This window comes from Haliotis cracherodii, unplaced genomic scaffold, assembly GCF_022045235.1.
Source record: "Haliotis cracherodii isolate W230 unplaced genomic scaffold, xgHalCrac1.p SCAF_8, whole genome shotgun sequence".
NCBI lineage: Eukaryota > Metazoa > Mollusca > Gastropoda > Lepetellida > Haliotidae > Haliotis > Haliotis cracherodii.
Genome location: NW_027266341.1, coordinates 9452983 through 9468251, shown reverse-complemented (window position 1 = coordinate 9468251; position 15269 = coordinate 9452983). Strand labels below are relative to the sequence as shown.

Genomic DNA, 15269 nt, shown 5'->3' with positions numbered 1-15269 from the left:
AAGTCAACACATTCATAGACAACTGACGTCACGAATCTGTCCACACTTCCAATGGTAACGGAAAGGTATTCGCGATAATTGATTGTACCGTTAAGGAGTGGGTCTACATACGACCAAGGTATTTTGCGTAGCACTTTGCATGCATCTAAAAGTGTTTTATAACGAGTAAAGAGGTGTACGTGTGGTGCTTCCACTCATTGGGTGTGTTTCTTCATAAAGTGTCTGTTGTAAAAATGACATGTTTTGAGCAAGGTATTTAACGAAAACTGTTGTGAAACTCTCCCTCGATAGCACGAGTAACTGCCAAATCACTCCTCAATGTTGCTATTGGCATCACGATTATCGTATGTTTGACTTATACTTATTTCGTTCATGGATATACTCTAATTCTTTCGCTTTTGTCTTTTACAGTATTCATTTACTGGATTAACTGGAGGTGTTGGATTCGATAACCAGGGAATGAGGAATGACTTTAAAATTGATGTTTACGAATTGACGCACAAGAAAGACTTTGAACATGTAAATATACGTCCTGACGCACCATTAAAACAAATACAACCATAAATCGATAAATTTCAGATTTATTAATACATGCTAATAGATTACCAAACAACTGATCTGCATGTTTGTAAACGTTGTGATTGAAGAAGGTGCATAATACCCAGTGTAGCAAAGGTACAAACTAAGAGAGGATAATGGGTAATCATTGTATTCAGTTGGTGTTCGTATAAGTACACCGTCATATACCAAATTCATACAATATTGTTGAATTTTAAGTAGCACACTCCCATAGAAGGTATGGAATGATTCTCAGATTGATCAGGTGCTACTTAGATACATGTACATGAGTGCAGGGGCTCGGGTGGCCCAGTCGTTAGCATCCTAGAAACTTTTGATCTTCGGTTCGAATCCAGATTTGCCTGTTCATGCCACCCAAGGCACGTAGTTCGCTATTCAGTGTCACATCTCTTACCAGGGGCCTATGCTGCCTTGTTCTATTTCTATTTAGAGTTGTAAAGGTTAAGGGAAAGAATATTGTTTTTTTTTGCTGCGCTGAAACGGCATCGCTCTTCCCGTCCATGGTTAGCATTGATAGGTGGTTTGTTGTATCATCTGTCATCTGTGTAATCATAATTTATCTTAACATGCAACTGTCAGTATTGGCTCAGCTAACTTTGCTTTTGAGTACATTACAAGATCGACTTAGTTCACACTAAACTCACACATATTTACTTGATGCGTGTTTTAACAGAAACAGTCATGGAACAGACGGGAACTGGATACAAAGGACAACATTAATAGAACCTTGAATACATCATCTAAAAACAAGACTCAAGTGGTTACCACTATCATGGTAAGAATAATGTAACCTTATACAAATATAATTGTATTCATTTTCTTCTAGAGAAAAAATAATACCCTGATATAATGACCGCTCCAGGAGTTGGAATTTTTCTTTTATATGATATGTACGGTTATATTCCACAAGTTACCGTAGTTACCGAAACAAATTTTGGTTTTAACTTAAAAAGTCTTGTTTAATGTACAGTGTTACCAGGTTACTCTCTGGCGTTGACGTATATATTCATAAAAGCTTATTAACAATATTGAGTTTTTGCATGGCAAAACTGTCGCCACGTCAATATGTGTGAGTGCATGATGGCCAAAGAATTTATTCTTAATACAGCAGGGTTTATATAACAGTATAGTTGTTGGTCTATAGGTAATTAACCACATATGCTGGAGCATTGCGTATTAAGATGGTTATACATTTTGGAATACCCAACTCTTATCTACCGATTGGCCGATCTGAGCGTATAATCGTACTCCGACTACAAGAATCGATGCTGGCACGGATGTCTTCTCCATACTAGCTTCTCGCTAAAGCTTAACAGATCGCCTTAGACTCGGAATCGGATCCTGCTCATCAGACTCAGAATAGAACCACCATTGATTGATTTAATTTTCTTTCAGGTATCGCCATTTGTAATGAAGAAAAAACTTACAAATGGTGAGCCTCCAGTCGCCGGTAACGAGTATGAAGGTTACTGTATTGACCTCGTTGGCCTGGTAGCCAAACAAGCCAATTTTGAATTTCGTATAGAAATCGCCAACGATTATGGAAGAAAGAATGAGTCTACTGGTCAGTGGTCAGGCATGGTTGGAGAACTGATCAATGGTGTAAGTTACTTACAGAATAGTGATTGTGTGAGTGATATTGGGTTAACGCTGCCTTGAACAGTATTTCGCCTTTATTAAGGGTGTTGTCTTGGTTGGAGAGAAAAGCCCACGTGATGTAGTGATGTAGTGCTAAGGAGTCTACCACTTTTGCCGATGAAAAATAAAACTTCATTGGGTCGAATCTGGGATTCAAACCGACGATCATACCTGAAGGGACCATTGCACTTCTGCTTGTTTGTTTGTTTGTTTGCCGCACTCAGCAGTATTCCAGCTATATGACGGCTGTCTGTAAATAATCAAGTCTGGACCAGATAATCCATTGACTGCCATCATGAACATGGATCCACGCAATTTGGATCGATGACATGCATCAGCCAAGTCAGCGAGCCTGACCACCCGATCCCGTTAGTCGCCTCTTACGACAAGCATAGTCACTTTTTACGGCCAACATTGGTTGCTGAAGACCTATTCGTCCCCGGATCTTCACGGGTCCCCTGCACTGCTGAAGTTAACGTCAAGTGGGAATATTATTTTGGTTCTGACAAACACATCTTATGGTCTTGTTCTTTCCGGTGTTGACAATATAAATGAGCGTAAATGTAAACAAAACTTTTATTCTGTCAGTTGGTTGCTGCAACCCGGTGATATAACTGAGTTACTGTTGAACACGACGTTAAATCCAACTCACTACAACAATCACAACCAGTACATGTTATAGGTGTGTGTGACTATTCTCAACGTCGTATTACCTGAAGTATTTGTTTTCGTTGAAACAACTCTATCTCAAATCTTTTATTTAATAAAAAGCTTAATTGATTCATAATGTGTTCTGGTCACATAAGATGCACCGTACGCTCCATTTCAATGGAACACTGGCTGTAATACGACAATATTGAATCGATGTTAAACAAGTATGTTAAGGATGAAATCCTCTTAGGTGATGTGATAGGGACGTTTGTGTCGCAACGTTTATTTAACCTTATTTTAGCAGGAAAATGGTTAATGTTTTACGAATCAAAAGAATAACACATTTAAAATATCACCTGGAATAAACTTCGCCAGATCCCGTCCGGAGAACCTGCCCACAAAAATGAAAACGAGCAGAGAATAAAATTACGATTAATGTCAAGTCGTATTTAATGATGTATCCAGTTATGTGCACTGAGTTTGTGTTAACGATGTGTCACTTAATTGTCGTTGAATTAAACCCTTTTATTGTTCAATTATGTAACTGCAGACACGACAGATTGCTGTTGCACCACTGACCATCACCGAAGACAGGGAGCGCGTTGTGGACTTCTCCAAGCCTTTCATGAACACAGGAATCAGTATCATGATCAAGAAACCCGACAAAGTCAAACCGGGCGTTTTCTCCTTCATGGAACCGTTGGACCGATATGTCTGGCTCTGTATAGCTGTTGGCTTCCTGAGTGTCAGCTTTGTACTCTTCTTTGTGGGCCGCTTCAGTCCTTTCGAATGGACTGTGGATGGCAATGGGAAGAAAGAAGCCAACAACACCTTCACTATTTCCAACACAATGTGGTTCTCTCTGGGAGCTTTGATGCAGCAAGGGTCTGATATATCTCCAAGGTTGGTGGCCCCGGGCTTATTGTTGAAAATGGTCATTTTTCTTCTGAATCCTGGTTAAACATTGAGAGAAACAGAAAAACATTGATGAATATCAAATTCTTGATTTCCTGTAAATAATCTGACATTACGTATACTAGATATATAAATAGTGTTGCTTTCTCAGTATTACGCCCTTATATATTACGTATGATTTTATGTGATAGTATTGTTAAACTGTCAATTCAAAATATTATTTTCATATTTACATTTCAAGACTGTTAACCGCTCATTGAATGTTTCGACAACTCTGTAATTGTACATACAACACATGTCAAATTATGAAAATGCAAGCGACAAACCCCGTAGTCCTTAAAATCTCCTGAGTCCATTGTACGATTCCGACTGAATCACTAACAAAAAGTGATGATACCCGTTGTTCTTGAAAAAGGTGAGCGTATCTTGCCTTACCGGCCGCACCCGTCACAAACACATGCAAAGTCAAGTCAACCATTCACCTTTAGAAAATACGGGAACATTTTGGTCACTGATGCGTCAAATTTGGAAATACTCTGAACCTAGCTACCCGAAACGTTTTGATACTTAGCTTTACTAAGACCTTGCATTTTGTCACCCTGATAAAGAGCAATAGACATTTGATTCTCAGTGATATTACTTCTCTCAAACCTTCCTCCAGTTATCATATTCTCACACTATGATGAAGTGAAAACGTACCCAATCACAAGCACAACAATACAGAAAACCGACTTTTACCAACACTAATCTCGTTTCATCCATCTCATCTGCCTCGATACCCATATTTTATTACTCCTACATTGCAGCATAATATTTAGTAGAATAATAACATATAGCCTGAGCTGTTGATACATGCCAGATAAACGTGTACAGGTATGATACAACGACAATGAAGAAAAACGACCATTGACTATTGTAACTGTATCTGTTAAGTGCCCGATCATGTTGAGGCCGCTTGATGTTGGGCTTACGCGCCCTTGCTATATATTTCATTCATCCAAGAATCAATCTTGGAGATATATCAGTGCTTGGATGCATGACCTGTCCCATTTTGTTGTCATTCGCATTTAACTTATGTTGATTTTATTTTCAAAAACCCTCAGACCATTTTACACCACTCGGTTCAATGCATGCCACCCGCATATAGTCGTTGTTATGAATATGCTTGAATTATTCATAGAGCATGCTACAAGAATATTTTCATGGGGATTCCTGGTTTGAGTTGGTCCATAGCAACCTATCTTTGTACGAGGCAACGGGGCGGTCGGGTAGCCTAGTGGTAAAAGCGTTCGCTCCTCAAGCCAAAGATCATGCTTCGATACCCGACGTGGGTACAATGTGTGAGGCTCATGTCTTGTGTCCCCCGCCGTGAAATTGCTGGAATAATGCTAAAAGCGGCGTGGAACCTCACTCACTCACTTGTACGAGGCGACTTAATGGATCGGTGGTGGGGTGTGGGTGTTGGTGTGGGTGTGGGGGTGGGAGGTGGGGATGGCAGCTCATTTACTTGGTTGATAGCGTGTCAAAGTACCCGACGGTGTGGATCGTTGCGTGTTAGATCAACCACCGGTTTGTTCGGTCCAAACGCCATGATATTTACAGGCTACCATCACAGAACTGGAATAATTCTGAGTGTGCGTTGAACAACAAAAGTCAATGCTAATCAAGCATTTATAAAACTATCAAAATGGTTTAAATTAGAGGATTGTGTAGTTTCCCTGTGGTCAAACCGTTCGCTTGTCACGTTGACTACCTTGGTTCGATTCCCCCACGGGACCTAGAAGTTGGATGGTTTGAATATTGTTCAATGGGCGTAATACGATAGTTACTAAAGAAAAGTTGCTTTGTAGATTGTAGAATTTCCCCTTTACTTGCTTCACCCAAATTGCATGGCGATATCTGCCTATCATCCACATCACTCTTGTCAATGGCTGATGTACTGCTAACGATGCAATGTATTCTAGGTCTTTGTCTGGACGGGTGATCGGCAGTGCCTGGTGGTTCTTCACTCTTATCATTATATCTTCCTACACAGCCAATTTAGCAGCCTTCTTGACTATTGAGAAGATGTTAACACCTATTGATTCTGCAGATGATTTAGTAAATCAGAAAGAGATCAAATATGGAACATTAAGAACTGGAACCTCGTGGGATTTCTTTAAGGTAAGAATACTTTGGTAAGTAATTGGACTGTACAGATTGTGTATTCCTGTGTTTGCTTTTCAGCTTTGGCTACTTATACATGGTGTGAGTTTATACAGGGAAGGTTCGATAATCCGGACGACACCGCTTATAGTTAAAACATGAACATTAACTAATTTCCAGATTAATGAATAATCGGCCTGGGACATGATGTGGAGTCGCGGTTTGACCGTTTTGTTTGACTGCAGTATGTTCCTAAATTATAGTGGCCGAGAGGAGACGTCGATTTCTCGCCTTCAATTACGGCCGCGAGGAAGCCATAACACGAGACGAGAAAGCGATAACACAAGACGAGAAAGCGATAACACGAGACGAGAAAACTATACCACGAGACGAGAAAGCGATAACACGAGACGAGAAGGCGATAGCACGAGACGAGAAAGCGATGGTGATGTTCTCTTTCACTTTGTGGGGCTGAGACGGATTTTTTCATAAACTTTCTCGCTTTCTCGCTTTATCAAAATCTCGTATCATCTTGTTATCGCTTCTCGTGTTGCATTCACGTCTCGTGTTATCGCTTCTTGTCTCGCATTCACGTCTCGTGTTATCGCTTCTCGTCTCGCGTTCACGTCTCGTATTATCGCTTTCTCGCGGCCGTAAATGAAGGCGAGAAAGTGATGTCCCTCTCGGCCACCATACAAAATGCCGTACACTGAGCAACAAGTGTACATGTAGTCATTAAACCTTTCAAGGATTGTCTATTCCTTTCCCCAGAGACTTGATAAAGTACAGTCGTCGCCTTTGATCTATTAATTAAGCATCTTAGAAAGTCGTATAGTAGTCCAGCTTCATTCTGATTAACAAATAGAAAGATTATAACATGCCAACTGAACCCGATGATCTGCATGAACCATGGACGATAACATCACCCGCAAGAAAGAAGGTTTACAGGAGTGGAAATATAGTTTATTATATTTATAGGTTAAATTACCGTTACCTCAATATCTAAAGGGGAACATTCTAGCAAGCAGAAAATAGTTAATACGGACTATTTAACTTCGAACGGTAACGTCCGGATTGAAGGAGTTTCACTGTATCGCCTAGGAGATAAACATTATATGTTTTGATATTTGAGGGTGTTATTGCATTTTTCCAGTAAAAGTTATCTGGACCGACGACGAAAGCATCGAATACTCATTAAAACCCACAAACCTCAACGCATTTCATGTTTATTGACATCGTAAATACATTTAGTAGGTTTCAGCTGCATCTTTCTACGCATGCTCAAACAGGCGTGTGACTGCAAGATGTAAGCCTGGAATAATATGATGTTATGATTCACTAGTCTCGACAGCTGAATCAGCCTTGGGAGAAACAAGGAAAACACTTTTAAATAATATTAATCAAACGCAAATTGTAATTGCTGATTTATTCTTGTCGCAACATTGTGGGACATTATATTTATACGTTTAGTTAATTTTGTACGCATCAGACATTGGGGGGACAAATAGATTTGAGGGTATAGAGAAAATCCACATATTGGCTTTTGAAACTTCTTATAAACCTCAAACCTTACGTCAAATACATAATGCTATAATAGTGTATGGTTTATGTGGCTGATATCCAATGAATATCAATTTACTTGTTTGTAGTGTTGGATACAGGTGTAAAATATTATCAACGACCGCCTCCCTGCCAAAACGTACATGTTACTTTATTTAGATAATGTAGGGTATAAAAGTTTGGCTTTAAATATGATATATCTAGTAATTTTTCATGGTTTTGGTTTTGTTTGGCTGTCACAAACAGTTTAAGATATAACCTTTACAGAGAACATAAAAGTTTTTTTAGGACCAGAAAAGTACCTTTGTACAAATAGAGAATTAAAGCTTCGAAATATGTTTTAGTTTGGAGGGAGATTATTACGGTTGAGAAATTATTAAGGTAGGTGGCAGATATCGATATGTGCATGATAAACTGCCCTTTATGTGATCAAGTTATAAAAGATGAAGGCGTTTGTGCTACTTTGATGCTATTAGGCTTAAATATCTACCAAAGACATGTATCAATACTGTAAATATGCAATTGCCACAAACGACACAGAACAAAACACATCACTATTTCTGTATATTTATCATGCGAAAGAAAGAAGAAAGTATTTAGTAAACACTGTGTAAAATCATGTCTATTGTAATATAATTTGTTATTTGTATATTTGTTTGGATTGATTGTCGCCATTCAACGTTTTGGGATATCATATTTGTAAACGTATTATTACCCAGTGAATTGTAAGAAGAATTCTATTTAAGACCATCAAATCATATTCATACAAGTTACATGACACCCGTCCCTACCTATAACAGTTTAACGGAATACCAGCGTTTTGTTGTTGCAGGATTCAGAAGTCCAGGTTTTCAGGCAAATGTATGAGACTATGGAGGCTAATAAAAACGAAGTTATGCTGTCTGACGTAGAGCTTGGGGTGGCAAAAGTAAGGAAGTCGAAAGGGAAGTACGCGTTTATGTTGGAGTCTTCGATGAACGATTACCACAGTCAGCAAGAACCCTGTGACACGATGAAGGTGGGCGACAACTTGGACAACAAAGGCTACGGGATAGCAACTCGTATAGGATATCCTTTAAGGTGAGGTCCGCTGACAGAATAGATGTTTTAGTCAAGGCTTCGTGCATTTGAGTACAAACATGTTAAACGTATATGAAAAGTAATATGATCGTGGTTTTCCGAATCTTAATAGTTGGAAGTAGTTACCGAATATTCTATAAAGGACCCTTTATATTAATGTGTTACTGATATATAGCTGCCCTGAATGAACCATGTTGCTGATATATAGTTGTCCTGAATGAACCGTGTTGCTGATATATAGTTGTCCTGAATGACCCTTGTTGATGATATATAGCTGTCCTGAATGAACTGTGTTGCTGATATATACATGAAGGTGTCCTGAATGAACCGCGTTGCTGATATATAGTTGTCCTGAATGAACTGTGTTGCTGATATATAGTTGTCCTGAATGAACTGTGTTGCTGATATATAGTTGTCCTGAATGAACCGTGTTGCTGATATATAGTTGTCCTGAATGAACCGTGTTGCTGATATATAGTTGTCCTGAATGAACTGTGTTGCTGATATATAGTTGTCCTGAATGAACCGTGTTGCTGATATATAGTTGTCCTGAATGAACCGTGTTGCTGATATATAGATGTCCTGAATGAACCGTGTTGCTGATATATAGTTGTCCTGAATGAACCGTGTTGCTGATATATAGTTGTCCTGAATGAACCGTGTTGCTGATATATAGTTGTCCTGAATGAACCGTGTTGCTGATATATAGTTGTCCTGAATGAACCGTGTTGCTGATATATAGTTGTCCTGAATGAACTGTGTTGCTGATATATAGTTGTCCTGAATGAACTGTGTTGCTAATTAAAGTTGTCCGGAATGAACCGTGTTGCTGATATATAGTTGTCCTGAATGAACCGTGTTGCTGATGTTTAGTTGTCCTGAATGAACTGTGTTGCTTATATATCGTTAATCTGGATGGAACAAGTTGCTGCTACATAATTATCCTGAATGAACCGTGTTGGTGATATATAGTTGACCTGAATGTATCATGTTTCTGAGATGTAGTTCCCCTGAATGGACCGTGTTCCTGATATATAATTATCCTGAATGAGCGGTGTTGGTGATAATGTTTCTTGGTTTATCAACACCATACATGAACCCGGGCTCGTGGGTTTCATCAAAGTGCATTCCTTCCACGCCAAACTAACATGAATTCTGCTGACATATATAAGTATCCTGAATGTACCGTGTTACTGTCATTTAGTTGTTCTCAATGAACCGTGTAGCTGAAAGATAGTTGTCTTGATTGAACCTTGTTTCTGTATAAGATAATGCTGAATGAGCCCTAGTTGTTCTCAATGAACCGTGTAGCGTAAAGATAGTTGTCTTGATTGAACCTTGTTTCTGTATATGATAATGCTGAATGAGCCCTAGTTGTTCTCAAGGAACCATGTAGCATAAAGATAGATGTCTTGATTGAACCTTGTTTCTGTATAAGATAATGCTGAATGAGCCCTAGCTGTTCTCAATGAACCGTGTAGCTGAAAGATAGTTGTCTTGATTGAACCTTGTTTCTGTATATGATAATGCTGAATGAGCCCTAGTTGTTCTCAAGGAACCATGTAGCATAAAGATAGATGTCTTGATTGAACCTTGTTTCTGTATATGATAATGCTGAATGAGCCCTAGCTGTTCTCAATGAACCGTGTAGCTGAAAGATAGTTGTCTTGATTGAACCTTGTTTCTGTATAAGATAATGCTGAATGAGCCCTAGCTGTTCTCAATGAACCGTGTAGCTGAAAGATACATGTTGTTGTCATGGTTAAACCTTGTTTCTGTATATGATAATGCTGAATGAACCCTATTTCTTTAAACGTGTAAACATACCCCGATAAACCGTAGCACGGATATAGAATTATCTTCACTGAACGCTGTAGCAGATGGGAATTATCCTGAATGTACCATATTGCTTATGGACCATGTTACGTATGGTTTGTTTTACAGAGACGAAATCAACATTGCTGTGCTTGAGCTTCGGGAGATAGGAGAACTCCACAAACTAAGAAGAAAATGGTGGTACGACAAGGGTAAATGTGGAGACGTTGATGGATCAAAGGTAAATATCTAAAATGTATCAATTTTAAAAATAATTTTTAAACTAAATTATCCCAAATAACATGACCATTTTACAAGAAAACGTAACAGAAGCACATCCTTAGATGTATGCAAGTCTTTCCTGATATTAGTTAACAATCAAACTTCTAAAGGTATTCATACTTGTATCTCTGGCTTACATCTCCTTTAGAAATATATCACTATTTTGAAAAACAAAAAAATGGGAATGCATAGTATTTTATGCAGGACTATGGAGTCTTATGCAATACTTTGTATATCACAAAGACGGATATCTCAAAAGGTATCAAATATTTTATATATACTGCCGGAATCGTACAATCGATTCTGCTTTTTGCAGAAATTTATCATTGAATTTTAAAATTCTTATCAATGTAATCAGCGTCATCTCATACCTCATCAGGAGTTATCATCGAGTCATAAACCGAGTTTTCTCCCTTTGTCACACACACTCTGAATTAATATGAATGAACGGAGATGTGTATGTTTTCAAAAGAGAAGGAGCATTTTGTCCAAACAACAGACACTTCAAATTGTCGGTTGGGCTCCTGTACATATATCAGTAAAACGTTTCCCTCATACTAACTGGGTTCACAGTACTTCAATCATTATCTATAAACGTTATGTATTGATGTCTGATCACAAGAATTAATTCGTTTGCTCACGGGGTACTCCTTGATGTAATATAATCCACAAAGCTAGGCGGAACTGCGTCCCTTACCTGTCATATTTGTCTAAGGATAGGCAATTTTCTGCTCCGAGTTGTCCCCCTTTGTCTAGCCAGGATCCGTAAGTTTGTCCAGATTCAATCTGATATTAACCCTTGGGTTGTGACCATCATGTCCTTGCCCATTGGTTTCAATAAAGAGGAAAACGTTGTATTGATTGTATTGAGCTGAAACAGCTGTGACGTTAAACCCAACTTACTTTTCAGGACGCTACCCAGAGCGCCCTAACGTTGAGCAATGTATCTGGAATCTTCCACATCCTCATTGGGGGACTTGTGCTGGCAATGATTACGTCGGCTTTGGAATATTTAGCACAGAAAAAATTAAAAGCAAATCGTGCCAAGGTAACTCCTCACAAACCTTAGTAACATAAACATTTCGTCATCACGAAAATTCAGACGCAATGTGACATATGTTCAACGCTTCGTATGTGCATGCCATCTCGACACGCTCTGGTCTGATTTAATCTGTTATAAACCCTCTTCAGAATGAGTGTACCGAAACCTGCTATCAATTTCTTTCAATAATCCGTGTTTTAAAGTATTATTGTTGTGTGAATAATTTATAAGAACAGTATATGTTCAAATGATATATTTTCTAATCATATTTCTACAAGAGATTGTGATATAATACGTTATATCATTAATGATGAATTAAAAACATGACGTGCTTGTGTCCACTGTGAATCACTGGGTACGTGGCTTTTAATTGGAGGTCATTTCGGTAGTCTTGTGGTTACTTCTGTTTCACAGAAGACCGGAGTTCGATTCCCAATATATCAAACCAAGATGTCGTCATCACATTGCTGAAATACTACCGCAAAGCGTTGTTGAATCCTATAACTCTTATACAACAACTTACGAAACTGGTATAATTTTCAATGTGAAAGCGAATACAAGCCGATCGGGCACATAAATATAATATTCATATATCCCCATATGGTACAAATGTGTGAAGCCCATTTCCCGTGTACCCCGACGTGATATTGCTGAAATATTGCTAAAAGCGGCGTAAAACTACTTTCACTCTCCAACTCATACACCTTGTTTGTATGTCATGACCACACTGTTCCTACTTTCCCAATGGAATCTTTTTTCAGGAAAATGCCAAAACACAAGCACGTACAAATGCAAACCAAAACCCAGTGAGAAGGGAAAACTTTGAATCCTTTAATACTGGCGCTGCTTTTTCTCCTGAGCAGGAGAACGGAGGGGTACTGTTTCGACAATGATTTGCTTGATAACAGGCAAACACAAGGTGCGTCAACGTCAACAGATTTGCATTCGGCATAGACGGCTAATAAAATGAGCGATTTATTACGACTACCTATCTATTCAATCAGAATGAGTAATATCATGACAAATACACTTTGGGGAAGAGACGTCTTTATATTCATGCAAATCTATTGTCTTGATGCTCGTTGTTTTGTTTCTATCAAACAAATCATTTCAATCCTTTCCTTTTGTGGGTTTATATCTTTGTATTGTATATCGTTTAATAATATATTCCTGATATTTCTTTAAAAGCGTTTCTTCTTGGTAAATGCATTTATTTCTCCAAAGCATGTTTTACTCTCGTCTTAATATAAATTCCATCTGCTCTCTATCCTTAAAATACGTTTAAGCTTGATTTAATTTTTTTCACGAAAACACTATTCATTCATACTACGTAAGTAAAATAAATGAAATGAAATGTTGGCAATATAACAAGTGCACACATTTTAAAGACACAAATGAGTTATAAATTTCTTTAGTAATAAATTCTAAGTTCAAAATAAGTAAGCAATTTTCTCTGAAATTGTAACATTGATTTTTGCCTCAAAATATACTCAACGTTCATTATTAATATCAATATTAAGACCTTCATCGTTCATACGTACATGGCCCTTCCATAAACAAATTTCCTGTATGTAATCAATTTTGTTCACAGTGTGAAGGATGTTGACTTTCCTGTTTCAGTACCACTTTGCACCAGCTGGGCAGCTCATCACCTTTGAGACTCCCCCGAAAGGAAACCAGACGGAAATCTAATTTGAATATGTGACAAACTGCCAAAATAATTCAATGGAGTCTCTGTTCTTTGATGTGTGGCAAATCTCAGATTCTTCCAGTAACTATCTTCTGAGGAATTCAGTGATATCAAAGGTTCACATGCCTTTTCACTGTACAACCTGATAATAAGGATATTATATGTATCTTCCAATAATATTTTTGTGTCCATGTGATACTTTAATATGATGATTGACCGTGGTATTTCAAAATGTAGACTTTACATAGGCCGATATAACGTTGGTGTGACACAAAACGTCAACAGCAGAGAAACATTTGAAGATATCAGTGACAAGGTACAAATGTGACATATGCTTTTTGTATCGAAAATTATGACCATTTGAACAATGTATGGATACTACTGGTATTAGTTCAGACTGGATGCAGGTAATGTCCACCAGATGAAGTAAATAGATAATATGAAAAATACGAGGCATATTTTTTGTTTCAATGGTTGTAAATGACAGAAAGTCATCATGAAATAGAGACTTCAGGTGAGTGCTATTCAACCAGACATTCCATCACTGATAATCCATATCCCCATTTGTATATAGTTCATTTTGATAATGGTACTCATGTTAATCCTACTTCAAGTGCTTAACCGTTTTGTTATGTAACACCATGATAACTTCTCACGTTTTGTTGACATACACAGTCGATGGTTTATTGAAATCTCTACACGTCTCTGCAGGTGTTGTCATGGTAAAATTCACACAAGTGCACAAAACCACACGTAGCTGAATCGGTTCATTGAAATGAATACCCCAGAGTCGAAACACTGTTGCAACATCTATCGCACGTTCATAGATACATGCTGGGATGTTTTAGGTAGCATTAAGTGTTTGTGTCGAACACAATCATATAACAATGGCTTGTACGGCAACTATTCCATCAAGAACATTCTCGGAAAACCTCTTTAACTTATTCATATAAAGCCAATGATTTGCCAATGAATATACGGTTTTGTTCAATCTTTGTAATAAATATGCGACTTCTAAAGTCATCTGATGTACACAATTTGCAAAAAAGACCACATATTAAGTATAACCACATGTTGTTTTGTATTTAGAGTCTGTATTTGTAAATAATGTGTTCAGATACCCTGTTGATATATTTTATACCGGAATCATCCAAAGATGATAAGTTGCAAAGAAAATCATATGTGTATATGTTGTAGTTTAGTTGTTGTGTTTGACCTCCATTGTAAATACCATCTCCGCAGGTATCTGTGTATTACTTGTTTACAAAGTGTATTGCACAACGTTGATGTGTTCTTTGTGGATAATGATATTTATATTAGATTAATTTGTTTTGCCTTAAATAGTATTAAAACCAGTTTTATACAAACACGTTTCTCCCTATTCAATCGATAATTTTTAGACAAACATTCTTTTTTTATGAACATATATATTAAAATTAACCAATCGGGGTGAAGAGTTCACCTTACACATAAAACAATACTGTAATGTATTTCTGCTGTGGATGAATGGCAGTACAGCGAAACCTCGTTCACTAGAAGTCCTCAGTATATCGAACATATATCGATTTAACCGTAGTTCGATAAAAACAGTGTGCTGATATTAGACCATATGTTTGATAAGGATTCCACAGGTACCATAAAGCTACAAGATATAACATCTTAAACAAATTATCGTGTTGATGGAATTCGGCTAAGATCATTCTCCTTTCTCTGAGCGTTAACTGGAGTGAGTGTTATGGTTTTATGCTGCTTTAAGCAATATTCCAGCAATATCACGGCGGGGACACGAGAAATGGGCTTCACACATTGTAACCATGTCGGGAATCGAACCCGGGTCTTCAGCGTGACGAGCGAACGCTTTAACCACTAGGC

The 15269-nt window shown here is 37.9% G+C and overlaps 1 protein-coding gene across 2 annotated transcripts in view; it reads left to right on the top strand.

The window, feature by feature from the left end:
- LOC139449878 (glutamate receptor-like) overlaps positions 1-15007 on the top strand; it is a 37519-nt gene extending 22512 nt beyond the window's left edge. The window contains exons 8-17 of one of the 2 annotated variants that reach the window (XM_071231448.1): positions 412-519; positions 1253-1354; positions 1975-2181; positions 3419-3771; positions 5748-5946; positions 8321-8568; positions 10513-10624; positions 11576-11713; positions 12469-12582; positions 13328-15007. In XM_071231448.1, the coding sequence (XP_071087549.1) occupies positions 412-519; positions 1253-1354; positions 1975-2181; positions 3419-3771; positions 5748-5946; positions 8321-8568; positions 10513-10624; positions 11576-11713; positions 12469-12582; positions 13328-13399 (1653 nt within the window). In that variant the 3' untranslated portion in view covers positions 13400-15007. Of the gene's footprint in view, positions 1-411; positions 520-1252; positions 1355-1974; positions 2182-3418; positions 3772-5747; positions 5947-8320; positions 8569-10512; positions 10625-11575; positions 11714-12468; positions 12627-13327 lie in introns of both variants that reach the window. The other variant, XM_071231449.1, reaches the window with a different exon arrangement.
- The last annotated feature ends 262 nt before the right edge of the window (positions 15008-15269 follow it).